Source organism: Galleria mellonella, unplaced genomic scaffold (genome assembly GCF_026898425.1).
Source record: "Galleria mellonella isolate WM207_F2 unplaced genomic scaffold, CSIRO_AGI_GalMel_v1 utg261, whole genome shotgun sequence".
NCBI lineage: Eukaryota > Metazoa > Arthropoda > Insecta > Lepidoptera > Pyralidae > Galleria > Galleria mellonella.
Genome location: NW_026442057.1, coordinates 1,007,917 through 1,029,898, shown reverse-complemented (window position 1 = coordinate 1,029,898; position 21,982 = coordinate 1,007,917). Strand labels below are relative to the sequence as shown.

General features: G+C 35.8%; 2 protein-coding genes across 2 annotated transcripts; one reads left to right on the top strand and one right to left on the bottom strand.

The window, feature by feature from the left end:
* Window positions 1–60: 60 nt before the first annotated feature.
* Window positions 61–14,347, bottom strand: LOC113513636 (nuclear receptor subfamily 2 group C member 2-like). The gene is made up of 13 exons (XM_052895017.1): window positions 14,117–14,347; window positions 12,259–12,399; window positions 11,333–11,482; window positions 9,740–9,921; window positions 9,359–9,378; window positions 8,994–9,040; window positions 7,912–8,022; window positions 6,874–6,975; window positions 5,622–5,799; window positions 4,029–4,224; window positions 3,248–3,395; window positions 1,746–1,979; window positions 61–224 (listed from the first exon to the last, which is right to left on the bottom strand). Exons 2-12 carry the CDS (start codon window positions 12,380–12,382, stop codon window positions 1,747–1,749), a joined length of 1,491 nt encoding a protein of 496 aa, XP_052750977.1. The 5' UTR covers window positions 12,383–12,399; window positions 14,117–14,347; the 3' UTR covers window positions 61–224; window position 1,746.
* Window positions 14,348–16,052: 1,705 nt separating this feature from the next.
* Window positions 16,053–17,923, top strand: LOC113513635 (U3 small nucleolar ribonucleoprotein protein MPP10). Its single transcript, XM_026897624.3, has one exon. The coding sequence runs from the start codon at window positions 16,168–16,170 to the stop codon at window positions 17,893–17,895; it is 1,728 nt and encodes a 575-aa protein (XP_026753425.3). The 5' UTR covers window positions 16,053–16,167; the 3' UTR covers window positions 17,896–17,923.
* Window positions 17,924–21,982: the final 4,059 nt, after the last annotated feature.

Below are 21,982 nucleotides of genomic sequence, written 5' to 3'. Positions count from 1 at the left end.
TATATATATATATATATATATATATATATATATATATATATATATATATATATATATATATATATATATATATATATATATATATATATATATAACATTAAAAAAATTATTACTATATATATTAAAATAATAAAATTGGAAGTCCATCTTTTAATTAAAAGGCACTTAAAGGTACAATATAAAAATAAATCTAAAATTATTTACGAACTATCAGTTCCTGATACCTGTAACAAAATTAATTTCTATTATTACTAAAACATCACCAAAGTATAACTAGGCAATTACAGTAAAAGTTCTTTATTCGCGGTGTATACCTCCGTAAATATACCGTGAATAAAGAAAGAAATAATTTAATCATTGAAGCATGCGACGCGCACAAAACAAGAAGAAAAGAAACAAAAACAATAAAAAAAAAAATAGTATACAAGTAGAAAGCAATTAAATTTGGTTCAATTAAAGTCAAAATTAAAAAAAAAACAACAATAATAATAAATAAACACACAAACAAACAGTAGGATAACTCTTGAATCCAACAACGATATCAATCCAATCTATATATAGAAAGCCGAATCACTTATACAGCGGCAATGGCATTTGACAACATACTTTAAGCATAGTTGTATTAAGGTCTGTTTTACTTTTTTATTAGTCTATTTGCCACCGCGTTTATAAGGGATACTTAATCCCCTTTATTAATATGCAACGATTAGAACCGCGAATATAGAAATCTTTAACCTCGAATATAGGAAGCGTGAATAAAGAGCTTTTACTGTACTAGCAAAACCTACTTTAGGGAGAGACCTATGTTCAGCAGTTGACAGGTAACAGCTGATATGATAATGTTTAATAGAATTATATCACTGATAAGTAACTTATTTATTTATATTTTTTATACAACTTAGAATGGCAAACAAGCTGACGGCCCACCTGATGGAAAGTGGTAACCGTCGCCTATAGACATGAGCAGTAGCATAATGATCATGGACATAACAGAGTATACTGTTTCGCTCATGCGTTGTCATTCCTGAGGACTCAGGTGTTATTTCTATATTTATTATATTTATAATGTTAATTATATATGGTCAAAGTATCCACACAAATGCAAAGTTGCAAATCTTGTTCAGAACCTAGCAGTTAAAAATCTTAAAAAAAAAAAGATTAATAAAAAGAACTAGTACCCAAAATACTGATCTGACTCAGTTTAGCAACAAATGGTAATGCAATCTTTTTAAAATATTTTTTTTTAATTAAAAAATTAATAAAATTTTAATTTTTTTAACTGGGAAACAAGTCTATTTGATTAAAGATTACTTCTATTCAATTCTATTTTACCTTAATCACTGATTTTATATGAAAATATTATACAGTATAATTTGCAACACATTTTAAAAAGGCCCAGGTTCTTAATTCAACTGTCTTGTGTGTATATTAAACGACATCCCCGATTTCGCTCAGATTTCTCTGATTATTTTTGGAATTGACAGCATTTTTTAAAAGATACAACGAAATACACGTCTCACCAATGCTATCAGTATACGCGGATGGGGAGTTAGCCCTAATATATACTGTTAGGTCGACCACCACGCAATCCCCACCTCGAAACTATCGTAGTTAACTTTCCTCGAGTTTGTCATGATGGGACAACTGAACTGACTCCAACTTCCTGGCGTACCACCAGGGTATACTGATAGTACAGACGGGTTGCTATTGCATTTTAACTGGATTAAAATAAAAAAAAACCTTACGTTAACGCTCAGCCATTAACATGTGGGGTATAGCGTCGTCAATGCACACGTCACCCAGGAAGCCCACGAAGAACACGTCCTCGAGGAAGGCGCCCGTGAAGGTCCTCAGCACTGGCAGCTGGAGGAGCAGCGTGGCCAGCCTCTCGTCGTCCGGCTGGCAGATCAATTTTAGGGAGCGTAGTGCTTTCACTTGGTAGTCTTGCAGTTTCCTGGTGAGGAAGTCTGGTGCGCCATCTGTGGGACATTTTGTTTTTAATGGATGATAATGGAATGATAACAACACCTTCACTATCGGTATATACCGGCGGGGCACCAGTGAGGGATGGTAGGTGACGATGAAGTAGGTCAGTTAGCCCATCGTGACGAATTCAACAAGAATTAACCATGATGGTTCCCAGGGAGAACCACGTGGAGGTAGACCTGATAGGGTATATTTTTTTTTATATAACTTAGAATGGCTAATGAGCTGACGGCCCATCTGATGGAAAGTGGTAACCGTCGCCTATAGACATGAGCAGTACCATGGACATAACAGAGTATACTGTTTCGCCCATGATACCCCCATGCGTTGCCATTTCTGAGGACTCAGATTTTATTCCTCTGTACCCTGTAAATTCACGCCATATCCCACCCTTCAAACCGAAATACAGCAAATATATATATATATATATATATATATATATATATATATATATATATATATATATATATATATATATATATATATATATATATATATATATATATTGCTAGCAATGGGGCTAGCAATATAACCTATCATTACTAACAATCCCTTTCCCCCTTCTGTGGGACATATTATATTAGCTAAGTACACGGACAAGTGGAGCATACACGGGTTTGTATCACATCGATTTTATTTTATGGCAAACATTACGTAGGTGATGGACGCAAACACGTATAAAGGGGGAAAAGGATTGTTGGTAATGCGGGACTACCGGTCCCGTTGCTAGCAATATACCTTGTCAGGTCGACCTCCACGCGGTCTCCCCTGAAAACCATCGTGCCGAATTCCAGGTGTACTCACCACGATGGGCTTCACTGGTGGCCTGTCAGCGTATATCGTTGACGCAGGCGGGCTTTTTTTTTATAGGACATCTTTTTTTAAAGTAAAAATGGCATTAATCTACCACAAACGGTCAGACTGGCCCCGCCACGTCTGTCTGTATATTTGCGATGATATCAGAAACTATTGACCGGACTCATTGCATTGCATTCATGCCATTATCATTTACCAACTGTATTTTAGAGGAAATTATGCACTATAACTAGCCGATGGCTAGATACTTCAACCTCAGCTTGCTTATCCTTAAATAAACATAAGTAAATTAATTATTTATATTTATTTATTTATTTTAAATTAGACACACCAACAGTATACATATTATACATAAATAAATTTTTTTGTATAGCATACTAATATGCATACCTATACCAGCATATATATATAATTAAAAAAAAAAAAAAATTAATAAATGTAGTACCTGGTGAGAACAGGCAGAGCGCTCGCAGGTAGGCGTGCTCGCGCTCGGACACGCGCAGCTGCTCCATGGTGGCGAGGAACTGCTGCAGCCGCGCCAGCGACCCGCTGATCTCGCCCAGCCGCTCGTCCGAGTAGTCCGCTATCGTGATCTGAACAGAGGTACCATCGTCACTAACATCTCATCACCCGTTAACTGTTCACTGATGAACATAGCTCTCCCCTTGGGGTTATTTTTTAATGGGTGAAAATGGTATGGTAACCCCGCCTGCGCTAACGGGATACGCTGGCGGAGTACCAGTGAAGGGTGATAGATGAGAATGAAAACAGGTCAGTTAGCCCGTCATGATGAATTCATCAGGAATTAACCATGATAGTTTCCACGGGGAATCGCGTGGAGGTCGACCTGGTTAGGTATATTGCTAGCAATGAGATTTTCAGTCTCCATTACTAACAATCCCTTTCCCCCCGTCTATGTTTGTATTTATTATAATTATATTATATAATAATTATGTAGGCGTATGTATGAGTAGCCTATATATTGATAACCTTGAATGACAGGGGGGGAAAGGGATTGTTAGTAATGGAGACCGAGAATCCCATTGCTAGCAATATACCCAATTAGGTCGACCATATTCTCACTCATTAAAAAAAAAAAAACTGTTTCACTGTAGAAACACGAATGGGACAGAGGTAGCCAAGCAATCGAGTTTTGTACAGTCTCCCTCTGGTCATATGTTATAAGGTGGTGGAGCACTTTGCCTCCTCTATTCTGTATTGTGTACCTCGGCGGCGTCGTGGTCCGCGCGCGGCTCGGGCTGCCGCCGGCCGAGCTGCGCGCGGCGGCGCAGCTCGGCCAGCAGCAGCGCGTGCATGCGCGGCAGCAGCGCGCCCAGCGACAGCGCGGCGCCGTGCCGCGCCAGCGCCAGCACCAGCAGCTCCGGCCAGCACTTGCGCAGCAGCGCCGCCTGCACCTCCGCGCTGCCGCAGCCACAGTACACGTTACATTATTTTAATCTCTGTCTTGCACCACTACTGTCCACTCACTACTTGCTATGCCACTGTTTTTTTTTTTTATACAATTTACAATGGCAAACAAGCTGACAGCTCACCTGATGGAAAGTGGTAAACGTCGCCTATAGACATGAGCAGTACCATGGACATAACAGAGTATACTGTTCGCCCATGATATACACCATGCGTCGCTATTTCCGAGGACTCAGGTTTTATTTCTCTATACCCTGTAAATTCACGCCATGTCACACCCTTCAAACCGAAACACAACCATGCAACCACAACTGCTTCACGGTTGAAACACGAATGGGACAGAGATACCCAAACAATCGACTTTTGTACAAAGTCTCCCTCTGGTAGTGTCCCTGTGTTAGGTTGACTGGAAGAAATCTCTTTTAATGATAAGTTCGCCGCCCTAGACGGACGTATGTCGACCAAATAGGCGACGTGCTGAAGAAGGGCCAAACTAAAAGTACTCATTACCGACGAGCGTGTATGAAAAGATTGATGAATGTGGAAGAAGCGGTAGAGGCTTGTTTGAATCGAAGCATTTGGCGTTCCATTGTTTCTGCCTACCCTAATGGAAAGCGTAACAGATATGTATGTATGTATTAACATTGTTATTAACTTATTGTTGTTACTATATGTTTTAGTGCAATATATATATATATATATATATATATATATATATATATATATATATATATATTTAGTAAAAAAATCTATAGCAATAGGGACTAACGATGAGGTTAGTCCCCATTGCTATACATAAGATAAATACATAAACTTTTTATTTGAACCATTTATGACACACGTAAATTTACAAATGAGTTTCAATCAATATAATCAAATTATTTACACTTATCAAAATATACAACAAAAGATACAATATGGTTTCGCCATGTGTGTCGCAGTGACCCAAATAGGCTACAGCTCAGTGATGGTTTTGCTTAAAGCAAAGCATTGATTTTCAGCTGCAGCCTGAAGTTAGGTATGTTATCAGTACACCCTATCAAATCGACCTCCACGCGGTTCCCCCTGGAAACCATCGTGACTAATTTATCGTTGAATTCGTCACGATGGGCTAACTGACCTGCCTTTCCATCCTCACCTATCACCCTTCACTGGTGCTCCGCCAGCGTATCCCGTTAGCGCAGGCGGGGTTACCATACCATTTTTATCCATCAAAAAAAAAAAACAATACTTATCAGGAGGAACCGAGTTGAACTCAACCTGATAGGACATATTGCTAGCAATTAGACTATTGGACATTTTAGCAATCTATACTCCACTACATCTTTAAAACCGCGCCAACAAATTTGATATCAATTGAATATTATAATCCTGTATTTAGTGGTACTGACGGCAGGTGGTGCGCGGCGGGCACGGCCAGCAGCCAGCGCACGCAGGCGGCCAGCAGGCGCGCGGCCGCCTCGCACGCCGCGTGCAGCCGCAGGTGCGCCGGCGCCGCCGCCGGCAGCTGCAGCGCCAGCCGCTGCGACGCCGCCGTGCTCAGCAGCGGGCACTCCAGCGTCGCCGCCGCTGCACACCACACAACGTCACCAACCACCAACGTAGTCACATTTTTTTTTATACAACTTAGAATGGCTAACGAGCTGACGGCCCACCTGATGGAAAGTGGTAACCTTCGCCTATAGACATGAGCAGTACCACGGACATAACAGAGTATACTGTTTCGCTCATGATACCCCCCATGCGTTGCCATTCCTGAGGACTCAGGTGTTATTCCTCTGTACCCTGTAAATTCACGCCATATCCAAGTCAACTGCTTCACAGTTGTAATTCAGTGTATCTTCGATCACGAGAATATCTATTAATGCGACCCGCCGAATATGACCCATCACGTAAGGAGAGTTTAACAGAGGAAGACTTTGAACAAATATTATTTGCTTGGGCACCTCTGTCCCATTCGTGTTTCTAGCGTGAAGCAGTTGCGTTTGCATGGCTGTGTTTCGGTTGGAAGGGTGGGATATGGCGTGGATTTACTGGGTACAGAGGAATAACACCTGAGTCCTCAAGAATGGCAACACATGGGGGGATCATGGGCGAAACAGTACTCTGTTACGGCCATGATAGTACTCATATCTATAGGCGTCTGTTAGCACTTTCCATCAGATGGGCCGTCAGCTTGTTTGTCATTCTAAGTTGCATAAAAATAATGTAAAACGTATATGTTTTGTTTCGTTTACACAAAACAAAAATGGATAAAGAAGTGGATATATACAACAGCGAATGAAGCAATCATTTATTATTGTTATTATTAATTAAAAAAAAAAAAAGCTTACAACTAAAATCACTAGAATGGTAATAGCCAATTAAAACCAACATAAATTTCAAAATAAAAATTTTTGACATTCTCTGTTCTAATAATATTGCTACAAGTAAATATTATTTTACAAAAAGTAAATTGAATACACAAAAAAAAAATTGTTCCATAAAAAAGTAAATTTAGTTCCACAAAAAGAAAATTTAGTTCCACAAAAAGTAAATTAAGTTCCACAAAAAGTAAATTTAGTTCCACAAAAAGTAAATTTAGTTCCATAAAAAAGGAGATTTAGTTCCACAAAAATATAAATTTAGTTTCAATCGACTCACGCTCATTCTGCTGTGTCTCGGCGGCGGCGCTGTGCAGCGCTGACATCTGTACGTCGGGCGGTGTGGCGCCCGTGTACGCCTGTATGTAGTCGTTTATAGCACCTGCCAATAATAAACATGTGTTTACCAGAGGGAGACTGGAGAAAAAATTCAGACAAACTGAAGGGCTCGTTTTGTAAGTCGTTTAAAAATGAGTTTACCAGAGGGAGACTTTGTACAAAAGTCGATTGCTTAGGTCGTCCCATTCGTGTTTCTACCGTGAAGCAGTTGTGTTTGCATGGCTGTGTTTCGGTTTGAAGGGTGGGATATGGCAGTGAATTTACTGGGTACAGAGGAATAACACCTGAGTCCACAGGAATGTGCGCTTAACGTAATAGACTGAATTTATTTTGCAAGAATGTAGGTGATTTTCAGATAAACGTGATGAAAATTACAGAGGGAGAATGTCTAAGAGAAACTGTGCAAATATTTAGTCGTTACTGAAATTGTAATGGGTATATGTTTTTAATTTTTTTTTTACAAATATTATTCGAACTCTCACATTGTAATTGCATTATTAATAAAGTGTGACAATGTCGCCATTATATGGACATTTTCAAAAACAATTGAACATTTTGGAATGTTTCTAATCGATTATTTAAATAATGAAAATTGTATGCAAAAAAAGAACAATTTCAATTGAAGCAAAACCAGTTATTTTGATTCAAAAACTAAACCACTGAATCGATTTTGATAAAACTTCTATGAAAACCAATCTGTAAGTATATCCTTTTAGATAAAATGAGAATTTTCCAAACCCATCTAAAACTGACGGAATTTTGAGATATCAAATTGTATATTTTTATTTCTACATTAAAGCAAAGACATACCACAGATACTGCCTTAACACAAGTATTAAAAAAATACAATTAAATTGAAGTTTACCATCTTTTTAAAGTCGATTAAAAAATGCTTTGCTCGTGAATCAAAATATTATAACGGTTTGAACACTCTTAATATACTTAAGGATATATCAACCACTTCAGCTTTAATACTCACCAAACTGTCCCATTTTGAAGAGGTTCTTCGCGAGCTGCGTCTGAAGCATGAGGTGTTGCCGACGGGCGCCCTCTATGTCGTTAGCGTTGCCAGGGTTTAAATACGGCGGCACTATGGGAAATTATAGTTCTGTACTAGCTGCTTAAGTTATACCACTTCAAGGGAATAAAGACATAACTACATAAAACAATGGTACACAATTATAATACCTTTTGTAATATAAATTAAAAATGGCTTTAAAATTTTATATATATATATATATATAATAATATAATATATAAATATCATAGTATAATAATATATATTTATTTATTTATTAAAAATAATTATAACATTATGACAGCAAAAACCAAATAAATGTTATAAAACTAATGTGCTAACATACAAAATTATAGTTAAAGTATTTAACCCGACTCCAAATATCTCTGAGCCGTTCCTTATATCCTTGGCAGGCTACTACTAAAATATATAATATCAGACATATCGGTAATATCTGTATATCAATTGTCGAATCTATATATCGAATGCAAACACAACACTTCAGATCGATTGCACCTATTTGGTTAATTCTTTTTTTGTTAAATTTGTAACTGTCATGACAAGGTTTGTATGAAAGAAAATATTTGAAAAATCATATGAAAAAATGAAAAAATTGGATTAAAGTCTCCATATAAAAAGGAACTGCTAAGGTAAGATTTGTTCAAATTTTTTTCATTAGTACATCCATGCGACGACGGGGAGGGCAGCCAGTTTAGATATGTATATTTGTAAAAATTTGGATGGATTTTGATGAAATTTGGTATGGTGGTATCTTTGAGTATAATTCCTAGATTCCTGCTGATACCAGAGGGAGACTTTGTACAAAAGACAACCAAGCCCCGAAGCCCCAAAGAATGAAATATGACAGTGAAATTACAGGGTATGGAGGCATAATATACTCCCTAGGAATGTCCACACATGAGGAGCAGATGTATAGGCGGTGGTTACCACTTTCCATCAGGTGTCAGGTTGTTTACCATTCTAAGTATTTTAAAAATGCTGGTGAATTTGTAACGATTGGCCAACCAAACAGCGTTACTCACCTGGATTCCCCTTGTTGAAAGCCACAACGCGCTGCTGCTTTCGAGATCTGCGTGATACACATATTATATTACTAGATAGATAGATAGATAGATAGCAATTTATTTGGCGCACACAAATTACAATAAAAAAAAACATACACGTAATACACAGCAAAAGAGACAAAAGAATAAAAATAAAAAAAGACAAATAAAAAAACAAAAATACAAAAACAAAATACATAATCTAACAATCTCTTTTGTTAACATTCCTTCATGCCGAACGCGTCTGACGATATTCTGCTCTTCTTTCATATACATACATACATACATACACATATATATATATACATATATATATACACATATACATACATATACATACATACACATACATACTCGGATTGATCTACGTGATACACATATTATATTACTAGCCGTTTCCTGCGGCATTGCCTGCCTTTAACTATGTAGTTCTCATATATCATTTCCATTGGAAATCTTCATGAATCCAGTCTTGTATTGTTATACTTAAATGATAATTACGTATCTAATACTTTCATAAAGTTTCAGCCAATTCTGTCTGGTCAATTATATTATAACACACATTTCTGAGATTAACGCGCACAAACGTACAGATAATGAGACAAAAATTCTAAAAATCATTGTTACTGCCCATCCCTCGCTCTCCCTTAGTCGCTTCTTACGACAACACGGGATAGGAAGGGGTGGCCTATTCTTTTTTGATGAATCGTGTCGTATGAGCGCACCTGTGTAGTTTGCGACTGTCCGAGCCCGAGGAGTTTGGAGTAGGCGGTCTGGCGGTCGTGCAGCTGCCCCTCCCGCTGTTCGCCCTTCACCTTGTCCACTATGGGCTTCCGCTCGTGCTGGACCGCTGGCGGCAGAGTGCAAGAATTACTGCTCATCGGATGTTCGCGGTTGTGCGACATATCTATCGCAATTGTGAGATAAATTTATGTATATACAGAACTAATAATAATAGAGTATACCATACTGATACCCCGTGACAATTTTAATAAAACTAAATTAAATTTGCCGCTAAAAGAACTGTCATTATTTCAGATTTTGCACCACAAATTGTGAGATAAATTTATGTATATACAGAACTAATAATAATAGAGTATACCATACTGATACCCCGTGACAATTTTAATAAAACTAAATTAAATTTGCCGCTAAAAGAACTGTCATTATTTCAGATTTTGCACCACAAATTGTGAGATAAATTTATGTATATACAGAACTAATAATAATAGAGTATACCATACTGATACCCCGTGACAATTTTAATAAAACTAAATTAAATTTGCCGCTAAAAGAACTGTCATTATTTAAGATTTTGCACCACAAAAACACACGCAACTCAAACGTGGCAAAATCACTTATTTTAATTTAAATAGTTTACTTTACTATTGTACTTTATTACTGAGTCGATTTTTTTTTCAAATTTTCTTGTGACCAATTTGATCTTTCTTGAATCTTTTTAGATAAAAAAAAAAATTGAATTTTCCAAATCGGTTTATAACTGTCAGTGTGATGTTTGTGGGTAAATCACTAATGTGAAATATAATTGTAAACGTGTACCTACCCTCAAAACCCGAATTGTCAGCCTGTTGCCGACATTAAAAACGTATAGCGTGATAAACTGTGTATATTTTTAAACAATATACCTAAACAGTATACTCGGATTAAACTATGAAAAAATACCATTGAATAGAGAACCTCCTTTTTTTTTGAAGTTGGTTAAAAATCAAAAATATTTTTTAACATCTCATAAATGGAATATGTGACAGTGAATATGCGTGTTTTATTGAAAAGTTTTAAAATTATTTTGAAATCAAGAACAAACATCTGAATATAATTAAAAGGAGGTATCCAAAGCCGTGAAGTTATCTTAAAAAAAAAAAAAAAGACTAGAAACTTAATTTATACAAACAAATATGCCCGCACTACAGAAGTTGTCAATATGTATATACATTAAGCCTTCTTATAAGAAGGGGGAGGGGATTGTTAGTAATGTTTAATTATCACGTGAACCTTCTAGAAACAATCGTGGTAATTAATGAAAATTAACGGGATCGGTAATAGGAGTCGGTGCTAGTAGTTGTCACAAAAAATAAATCTTTTTTATATTTTTAATATCAGTTTGGATAAACCATAAATAAAAAAAATATCAAAACCATGGGTCAACTGACCTAAGTTCATCTTCTCTCATCCCATAACTAGTGCCTAGAAAGCATATGCCGCTAATGTAGGTGGGGTCACAATTCTATTTTTCTCTCATTTAAAAAACCACTGTGCCACGAAGATGGGTAAATTTTATAAGCAGTAAAGGTACTCACAGTCGCTCCGCATGCCGCACGCTAAGCACTTCTGAAGGCGGCAGTACTGGCATCGATTGCGGTGGTGCTTCGTCACCTCACAGTTCATGCTGCCCCGACACTGGTAGCCTAGTTTCTTGCGGATTGAACGTTTGAAGAAGCCTTTGCAGCCTGAGAATTAGATTTTCAGTTATCATTTACTAAATTAGCAACACCAAAGTATAAATGTGGCTTGGTATACAATGCAGAGATTTGGAAGTTTAGGCTGCGAGAGAATATGTCCCATAACTTTGCCGCAGTCTTTTTAATGACTATATATGTGCTTTACAAAACCCTAACAAGGTTCATATGGGGGGAAAAGGATTGAGAGCAATGGGGTCTAACAGTTCCATTGCTAGCAATGTACCATATCAGGTTTAAAAAGACTTTATGAATTAGAGTAAACCTTAATTCAAAATAAAAATAAAATGTCAAAAAAACAATAAAAGTTATTTCTATTTGGTAATCCTATGTGAACCAGAGGGAGACTTTGTACAAAAGTCATTTGCTTGGGCACCTCTCTGTCCTATTCGTGTTTCTACCGTGAAGCAGTTTGTTTGCATGGCTGTGTTTCTGTGGGATATGGCGTGAATTTACAGGGTACAGAGGAATAACACCTGAGTCCTCAAGAATGGCAACGCATGGGGGTTATATTGGGCGAAATAGTATGTGTGTGTACTGATATACCGTGTATGTGTGTAGTTATGGTACTGCTCATATCTATAGGCGACAGTTACCACTTTCCATCAGGTGGGCCGTCAGCTTGTTTGCCATTCTAAGTTGTATAGAAATACTAAATAAATGTTTTTCTACTTCTAAAACACAACATCTGATTTATACAGAAATGTGTATGACATAAAAAAAAAAAAACTATTTCCATCAATGGAACAGTAATGGTATAAACATACCTTCACAACTGATAGCACCATAGTGCCTCCCGGAAGCACGGTCACCACAGACAATACACAATTCCAATCCACCAACTTCTCCGCCACCACTGAACTTCATCTCCATCTGGTCTTGCCCATCCATATTGAGTATATATTATGCTAGAATGAAAGATACAATTTAATGAAATTAACATACAGATACAAGTAATGTTTTCTGGTTTAGTTGTAAGCACTTCCAAATATGTAAGTAAGAAGAAATAAAGTAAGTTAGCCGTTTGGTTCAGGCATAGAATAGACCACCCCTTCCTTCCCTGTGGGTGTTATAAAAGCCGACTAAGGGAGGGTGAGAAATGGGCAGCTGTGTCTCTCTTAAAACATCTGTAAAGCCTGACTGTGATTGCCGTACCGCCAGCCAAGCGTAGCAACTACTGGAAAAACCCCCCTAGGAGGAGGCTTATGTTCAACAGTGGACTGTTAAAGGCTGAGAAGATGATGACTTTAAAGTACAGTGGCAGCGTATCATTAGAAATTAGCAGGCTTACTCTTGAATCTAATAAATCTATTCATCCAATCTAATGTAGATGACAATTTTGTACCGCACTCATGAAGCAACAGATAGGAATGAAGTAAACATTGAGATCTGTTTAAAATAGTTTGCATTGACAAGTTGTACTAATAAGCATCTGTCAGAACAGTATGGAAACCTAAGATGGAAACATTACATCACTAGTTAGACTACTGCATGGGGTTCTTCAAAAGGGGGGTAATGAGGTTTCTTCAGGGTCGGCAACGCGCATGTAATACCTCTGGTATTGCAGGTGTTCATAGGCTACGGTAACCACTTACCATCAGGTGGGCCGTATGCTTGTTTGCCACCTCAGTGGTATAAAAAGAAACACATTACATCACTGGTATTGCAATTCAAGTCCATGAAACATTTCAATTCCAATATAATTCTATTTTTAGAATTTATTTCAAGAGTAACCTTACAGATTTGTAAACAGTTCTATAATTTTCTAAATAAACTTAATATTTTGTTTTTTCAATACTCTAATTATTATAAAGAGAGAAGATTTACACAGTATGTTAATTAGTGTAATTAATTACTTAAAACTAGTGATAGTATTCACTAATAGGGTCTGCAAAAAAATTATATCATCTGCTAAAAACTAAAAAAAAAAATTAAATTTTCAACCAAACTAACCAACTATACATGTACCAACAGCACTGTATAATAATAGGTACCTTGATGGGAATTAAAAAACAGGTTTTACATTTAAATGTAATTTTTTTATATATATTAATGAACAATGTTAAAATAGTAAAATTAAACATTACAGCTACACTGTTTCATATTATTTGAGTTTCTATAATTCAAATATTAGACTACTTTATATTACTAATTATTGTTAATTATCTAAACAAATTACTTTGCAATTTACTAACCCAAGTAACAAGTTAATAATTTATTAATAACTTTTCGTAAGTACAAAACTTATTGTTTATATTTTTATACGTACAAAAGTAACAATGTAAGTACTTATAAAATAATTGACAAACTTAATATTGAAGTAAAATAAAGGAAACATTTGTATTACATAGTTGGAGTAACTTAGATCTAGTTTATAGTGTTGTATCAACAAGTATACGCACTTTCAAAGTCAGAAGTTGTCTTACAAAACAAGATCAAACACCTTTCACTTTTTGGATGATTTTGTTTCGAAATCAAGGAACGTTGAACTCGAGTTTACTTGAGTACGCGAGAAAAATCAAGTAAATGCCGTCAATATCGTATCTGCGGGATAACTGTGCTCGGTCAGATGTAAAATTAATGTCATATACAGTTATGTAGTAAGAAATCCTGTGACGCTCTTACCTTGTGTCTTGTACGATTAGGATTTTCTTGAATTTTTCGATCTCAACGATTATATTAACGTTACTAAACTAAATAGTGTAGTGTCTCTTTATCTGACTATTCATTTTAAATACAAATTAATTAAAAAATTGAATAAATCAGAAGGAACAAAAATAAAAAGAAATCATAAAAAGAAAGAAATATTTAAATGACAAACACAGAGTATGTAACAAGTAACATTATAAGAGTTGGCATCAGTCCAGTGTGACCATTTCATTAATAGCGAATGTGCCACAGATTGGGTTAAAATATGCCACACTTGCCGTGAAAATTGCCAAAAATATGCCTACAAGGAAATGAAAAAATATACACATCGAATTCAATGAAATTTCTTTAATATACAAAAATATTTACTCTATGTATCCATATTTGCCCCGAAATTTTGTTTTTAATTTTCAAGTACATCTTTTTGAACATGTTTTTAGTTGGTTTAAAGAAGAAACAGTCTTCCTATATCTCCTCTTTTGTGATAATTATACTCGTAGCTGAAACATGTTGTTTTAGGAACCTATTCCTTATTTTTGTTTCGATTGAGAGAATATTTTTTCGCACGAAGCATTTGACATGGGCAAACATAATAAAGCTTTTACGATATTTGTAATATTTGGATAGTTTGTAGCCTTATTCGCGGTCTGAATTTTTCCAACAGTCCCCCAAAATTTGTCTACTCTCAAAATTGTGCTGGTGGTGCTATTTACTCCTGATTCTAACAAATCTCTTAGATTTTTATCAAATTTAATTTGTTGAAGTTCGTCATCATTTTTTTTAATGTTGTTTACATCCATTATGTTGGGAAAATTCTTCGCAATCTTTAAAATTAATGCAAAATTGTTGTAAACTACATGCTGTGTATCCAATATTGTAAATCTTTGAAAATATTGCTTATTGGGAAACGTGTCTTTAATTAAGTATAATGTTCAATGAGAAATGTTTGCATTCTTTGAAGAAATGATTGGATTTCAGGTTTTAAACTCACGTCTATCGATAAGCGATCGATTTCAGAGCTCATGTTAATGCCTAAGTAAATATCATTTAAGAGCAAAAAGTTCACGATGGATTTCGGATCAATGGAAAGTGGATTTGTGGTTTTCGAATAATTTCCTTTCATATAACAACTTAAAAAGTATGTAGGTATATACTTCAGAAATGGCTTTGAATGCTGTGTGGACTATTGTGTAATCTCCTTGACATATGGTGTTTAGTTTCTTGACTATTTGCAATACATAATTCAGGGCATAAAAATAGAGTTTATATATTTTGTCATTCAAACTATTGAACAAGAATTCTGATGAATTGTTGTCTTTCAAAAACTGAAACTGAAAAAAAGTTTAAGGGCATCCCATTACTTGCAATTTGTTTGACGTAAGCATGCAAACATAGCCGCAACAAACAATTTTATAATGACTTAAAATTTTGTGCTTTTCAGTGCTAACTAAAACACAATATTTGACAAATTCTCTTTGTCTTTTGCTACTATGTAAAAAATATCCGTAAATTTCCAATAATATTTGTTTAATAGCCCGTGGTATGGTATTTTTACTAGTATGCGATGAACACAAACCGGTAGAATGGCAGACACACTTATTAAGCGTGCAATATAGTTTTACATGTCTTATTTTTGTAACACACAAAACATACATATAATGGATTTTAGTTAATTTTATAAGTTTAGCAAAATTTGTAATATTACTCTACTATTGTATGAACAAACACGACATGTAGAAAAATTATTTAAGTTAAAAAGTATACCTAAGATTTATTAAATCTCTTGATCGCTTTGCTTTCACATAGTAATTAATCTAAGGTCTTTGTCAGTCAGCTACTGTAGCCATAGATTAAAGACCTTGCAGTTGTCAAATAAAAAAAATGTTTTTATGTTATGTTAAGTATTGTCAAAATCATGTTGTCAACCTAACCTAACCGCGTGTACATTTATTTCCATTTATTTACAGTGGAATTTTCTTTAACAATAAAAATTTCGAAATACATGTTTGTTACAAGAATTATTGGACATGGCTTCCACTAAAGTGGATAGTTTTATCGACAAATTTAACACCTTTACTCAGAAACCCGTGAATTTTCTTTCAGTTCAAGATGATTTGAAAGAGGACATCAAAAATCTGGTGAAATCTTTGTACGACTTCACAAAATCGCAAGAAGGTAGGAGTAAAGGAAAGAAGAAAAGTGCCTTAAGAAAATTAATAATTCAAGATTTCGATGAAGAGCAGGTGTGGCAACAAATTGAACTTCAAAATACTGAATGTTGTGAGAAACTTGTATGGGAAGTAGCTAATGTTGTGTCTAATAAAGATGGCCTGTTGTTCCCTGTGGAGGTTCAACGAGACTCCAAAGAGGAAAAAATAGAAAATGACAGTGAAAATGAATCAATGGACCATGAGTCTGTTGACACTGAGGAAAATGAACAGCCTGATTTTGAAGAGCCAAAAAAGATGTTAAAATCTAATAAGAACAAAACTAAACAATCTATCGTAGATGATAATTTTTTCAAACTGAGAGATATGGAAAATTTTTTGATTAATGAAGAAAAGAGAGACAGTTCTAAAGGTAAAAAAGACAAAACTGCAGAGAGCGATGAAGAGTCAATAGATTTGTTTGAAGATATTGATGATGAGGATTTGGATGAAGAAGATGGTGGTAAGGATATGATGTACTCTGATTTTTTTGATGGGCAGGATGAGGAACAGGATGATATCAATGATGATGCAAATGCTGAATCTGATGAGAGTAGTCTGGTTGAAAACAGTAAAAAGATTGCTGCTGATTCAACAGATGATGATAATGACGAAAGTGATAATGAAGCAGCAGAGAAAATAGTAAATGGAAAATTAGATAATGAAAGAAAGTCAGAATTTGAACAGAGACAACAGCGTTTACAACAAACTATAACTAGATTAGAAGAGAAGACATTAAGAGAAGCTCCATGGCAACTCAAAGGTGAGGTAGATGCGTCAAAGCGGCCTCAAAACTCGTTATTGGAAGAGGTTGTGGACTTTGATTTAACAAGTCGGCCACCTCCCATCATCACTGAACAAACCACAGTAACTCTAGAAGATATTATAAGGCGTAGAGTCAAAGACAAAGCTTGGGACGATGTTGTAAAAAAAGAAAAGCCTGTTGATGACCAGTTATCGTTCCGAAAAAATGAGGTACTGGATCAGTCCAAGAGCAAGCTTAGTTTGGCTCAAGTGTATGAAGCTGAGTACTTGAAGCAGAAGCAGTCTGCCTCAGGGGAAGTAGAAGAAGAAAAGGAGCTGGAGAGTCACACTGAAGTTAGGGATGCAATGAAAAAATTGTTTGCAAAATTAGATGCTCTATGTCATTATCATTACACACCAAAAGCACCACAGGCAGAAGTTAAAATTGTTAGTAATACTCCTGCCATCTCAATGGAAGAGGTGGCTCCAGTTGCTACAAGTGATGCTGCATTATTAGCTCCAGAAGAGGTGAAGAAGAAGCATAGAGGAGAGTTTATAAGTAAAGAGGAGAGGACACAAACAGATAAGAATAGAGAGAGAAGGAAAAAGAAAAAGCTACAAAGACAGAAGGGAAAAGTAATGAAAGTGACAGAGCACAGAAACACAAAGAAGGGTATAGAAGCTAATGATAAATCATTAAAAACTTCGAAGGCCTTCTTCCAGCAACTAAATGATGACTCGTCTAGTTTAATTAAAAAATCTAATAAAATGAAGCATAATCCTAAAAAAAATAAAGGACAATAAAATGTAAATAAATTGTTCTTGTTTTAATGATTATTGTATTTATTTGCTAAATAGTTACATTATTTTTGGGTGAATAAGACATGAGTTCATCATGACCTGATAATCTTTCACTAGTACTCCCCTAACATTATTTAATTAATAAAAAAATACCACTTAGGATTAAAGTTGTGAAAATTCAAATAAAAGTATATAATTATATACAACATGGAATGGCAAACTAGTTGTTTTATATTTAAATAAAATTGTCCCTCAACTGTAGTGCAGATTACTTGCGTAAAACAAAGAATTGATTTGTATAAGATTGGGGATGTTATAAACGGAATGAGGTTCAGGTTAAATCGTCGATAGTGATAATAATAAACGCGGGAAAATAGCCGAAATGGCGGGAATGAATTAGATGGCAAATCCAAACGAACTGCAAATGTTTAGAAATCTAGATGTTACATCTGCATAGGGATGTACCCGAAAAGTTACTCCATCTGAATCCCAGTAAGTCTTCTTTTTTTAATGGTTGAGAATGAAATAGTAACCCCGCCCGTCCTATGGGTATACGCTCGCGGGGCGCTTAGTGAGGGATAATAGGTGACGATGAAAGCAGGTCAAGTAACCCATCGTGACGAATTCCACAGGAATTAACCACGATGGTTTCCAGGGAGAATCGCGTGGACCGACCTGATTGGGTATATTGCTAGTAATTGGGCTGTTAGATCCCATTATTAAAAATCCTTTTTATCCTTCCCAGTAAGAGTCATCACAAACCATGGTTTTGTTAAATAGAGCAGACAGTTTATTAAATGTTATTTTTAAATCAAATATAATGTATCTAATCACAAGATAAATCTGGTGTACTATAAAATCTAGACATTTTATATGCCTCTACGTATTTGTTTATGCCTATTTTATTTTTATGTGTATGTTGTTTTTTTATACAACTTAAAATGGCAAACAAGCTGATGGCCCACCTGATGAAAAGTGGTAACCGTCGTCTATAGACATGAGCAGTACCATGGACATAACAGAGTATACTGTTTCGCCCATGATACACACCATGCGTTGCCATTCCTGAGGACTCAGGTGTTATTCCTCTGTACCCTGTAAATTCACGCCATATCCCACCCTTAAAACATCCATGCAAACACAACTGCTTCACGGTAGAAACACGAATGGGACATAGGTAGCCAATCAAACGACTTTTGTACAAATTCTCCCTCTGGTAAAATATGTATGTGAATAGGTATGTGAAGGAGACAATTTATTGTTATCAAAAGTAGGTACGTTAATTTTTAGTTATGGTTCTTTAATGTTTTCGTTGGCTGTAAATATGCAACATAATGGTTAGACTTTATAAACAAACGTATACAGTAGATAAACGTAACATATGGTGCAGGGCTGTCTCCCGATGCCGCCGCGGTAAAAGTTGTAATTATCATCCGCAAAAATAGAAGCGCCTAATATTGTGAGTTTTCACTGGCTGGCTACAAATTGCTATGAGTTTTTTTGTAGGGGCTGCAAAATTTAATTCGCTTCCAGCTTTTCGGAATTTTAGATAATGTATCTTATTATATAATTTTTATTGATAGAATATTAAATAACAAAAATACCTTAAATATGTATTCAATTAAATATACATATAGGAATATTGCTCATTATTTTTTATATCTCAAGCTAAGCCAACATTAGATGTCCATTAGTTGCTATATAAATTGTATGTTACTATTAAGATTTAAACTAGTAAGATCTTTGTGGTAAATAGAGCGAACGTTTAAAGTGCCCAATATTGAAGATAAAGCCGGTGGAGTGGAGGCAGTGGAGCACTGCGGTGATCCTACAGCGCGCAGCAAGTGCGCCGCGATTTAATCCCGCTGTAGCAGTCGGTCACAAATTTATAATTTGTACAATTACCCGCGCCCCAGAGACGGCACGCGTTGGCTACAGGCATACATGGAGTCACTTCTTTTATATTTTTTAAATGTAATCTTTTTTAATGGACTTTTATCTTTTTTTTGCTATTAAGAGATGATTAATTTTGTTTTTATTTTTTAAACATTATGGATGGTTTTTTTTTTTAATTTAATTTTGTTTTTATTTTTGTTATGGATGGTTTTTTTTTCAACATAAGGTACTATAAAAGAATGGTAACCTCACCTGCGTTATTAGTATACGCTGGTGGGGTACCAGACAGGTATGATTGATCAAGATAAAATGAATTCAGTTCACTTATCACCTGACTTCTCCAAGTAGAGCAAAAAAAATATATTTCCAAAATATATATAATGGTCTTAAAATACTAATAGATACAAGAATTTAAAAATCTTGATAATACCACAGAATTAATATTATATACTTTATTGATATTCGTATATAATAAATCTGTAGAGAGAAGCACTCATTTTAACTTCTGTACAATGAAATATATTCCCGCGATCCAAAATAACTATCAGGGGGGTGATTAGTGATCGATACTGATGCCAAAAATGTAATCAGTAAAATTTTTGTCTGTCTGTCTGTATGTTCGTTATAGAAACAAAGACTACTCGACGGATTTTAACGAAACTTGGTAAAATTATTCTTCATACTCCTGGGCAGATTATAGTATACTTTTCATGACGCTACGATCAATAGGAGCAGAGTAGTGAAGGGAAATGCTAGGAAAACGGGAGAAGTTACTTCATTTTTAAGCTTTCGTCGCGTGTGCAGCCTTAATGGCCACTTTTTTAAATGTAAAAATGTCCACCCGTGCGACGCCGGGACGGACCGTTAGTACTAAATAAAATCCGCGGTTATCCCTCATTTAGGATATAATAGAGGTCATACACCTTCTATTTATTGTTTTTATTTATTTATTTATTGTAAAGTAACAAAGTCGTCTCCATAGTGTCACAGTTCCAAGTACCAGGAGAGCATCGGCGCGCGGTGGTAGGAGCTAGCAGACAAATAAATTCAGCCGCGATAAGCGACGTATAAATCAGGCGTAGAGATCCAACGCACTGCACCCGCACCCCGCGGCGGCTACGGAAAAACTCGCGCTGCTGACTTATCTATTGTATTAAGTTCTTTACAACTTTTACGAATTATTCCAAGCCTTTCTGCAATCCTAGTAGCATTCTTATAAAATTAGTAAAGAAAAATAATGAATAAAACGGGTTTCTTTAAAAAAAAAATAGTAGATAAAATACAACGACCCCATACAGTGCAAATGCAGTGAAGGAAGTTCCCCCATTAGATGGAATGATGACCTCAAAAGTATTGTAGGGAGTCAGTGAATGCAGGTGGCTCAGAACTGTTCCTTATGGTAGTCTATGGGGGAGGTTTACGTTCACATAATGTCTGAGATGATGATGATGATGATGAGGGGATATCTTGGGTGTCATGTGGCAAAAGCAAAGTCTATGTTCAGTTGTGAATAGTGAACGGTTCAAAGGATGATCCCGATGCAAAAAAAATATATTTTTTATTTAAAATTTTTTTTTTATGCAACTTGAAGTGGCAAAGACGCTAATGCCTCATTTAATAGAAAGTGGTAATTATCACCAATAGACATGAACGATACTACCTAGCAAACTATAGATAATGGGGGTAATCAGAGCATTTAAACCAGAGGGAGACTGTACAGAATTCGTTTGCTTGGTTACCTCTACCCCATTCGTGTTTCTGCCGTCAAATAGTTGTGTTTGCATGGCTGTGTTTCGGTTTGAAGGGTGGGATATGGCAGTGAATTTACAGGGTACAGAGGAATGACATCTGAGTCCTCAGGAATGACAACGCATGTGGGTATCATGGGCGAAAGCGTCTGCATATCCATACGCTGCCATAACAAACCGAAACAGCAATGCAAGCATAGTCATCGGCAGAAACACGAGTGTGACAGCAGACGACTTTTGTATGGACATATGTGTTTTTTTTTTATTTTAACCCATACACGACCGGGGGGAAAGGGATTGTTAGTAATGGAGACTGAGAGTCCCATTGCTAGTAATATACCAAACCAGGTCGACCTCCTCGCGGTTCCCCCTGGAAACTATCATGGTTAATTTCTGATGAATTCATCATGATGGGCTAACTGGCCTGTTTTCATTCTCATCTATCA

Coding starts and splice junctions, on each gene's coding strand:
- LOC113513635 (XM_026897624.3), top strand. CDS start 16,168: ATGGCTTCCACTAAAGTGGATAGTTTTATCGACAAATTTAACACCTTT.
- LOC113513636 (XM_052895017.1), bottom strand. CDS start 12,382: ATGGATGGGCAAGACCAGATGGAGATGAAGTTCAGTGGTGGCGGAGAA. Junction 4,225..5,621: donor CCCGCCGCGCACCACCTGCC/GTCAGTACCACT, acceptor TGGCTGCGGCAG/CGCGGAGGTGCAGGCGGCGC. Junction 3,396..4,028: donor CGGACCACGACGCCGCCGAG/GTACACAATACA, acceptor ACCTCTGTTCAG/ATCACGATAGCGGACTACTC.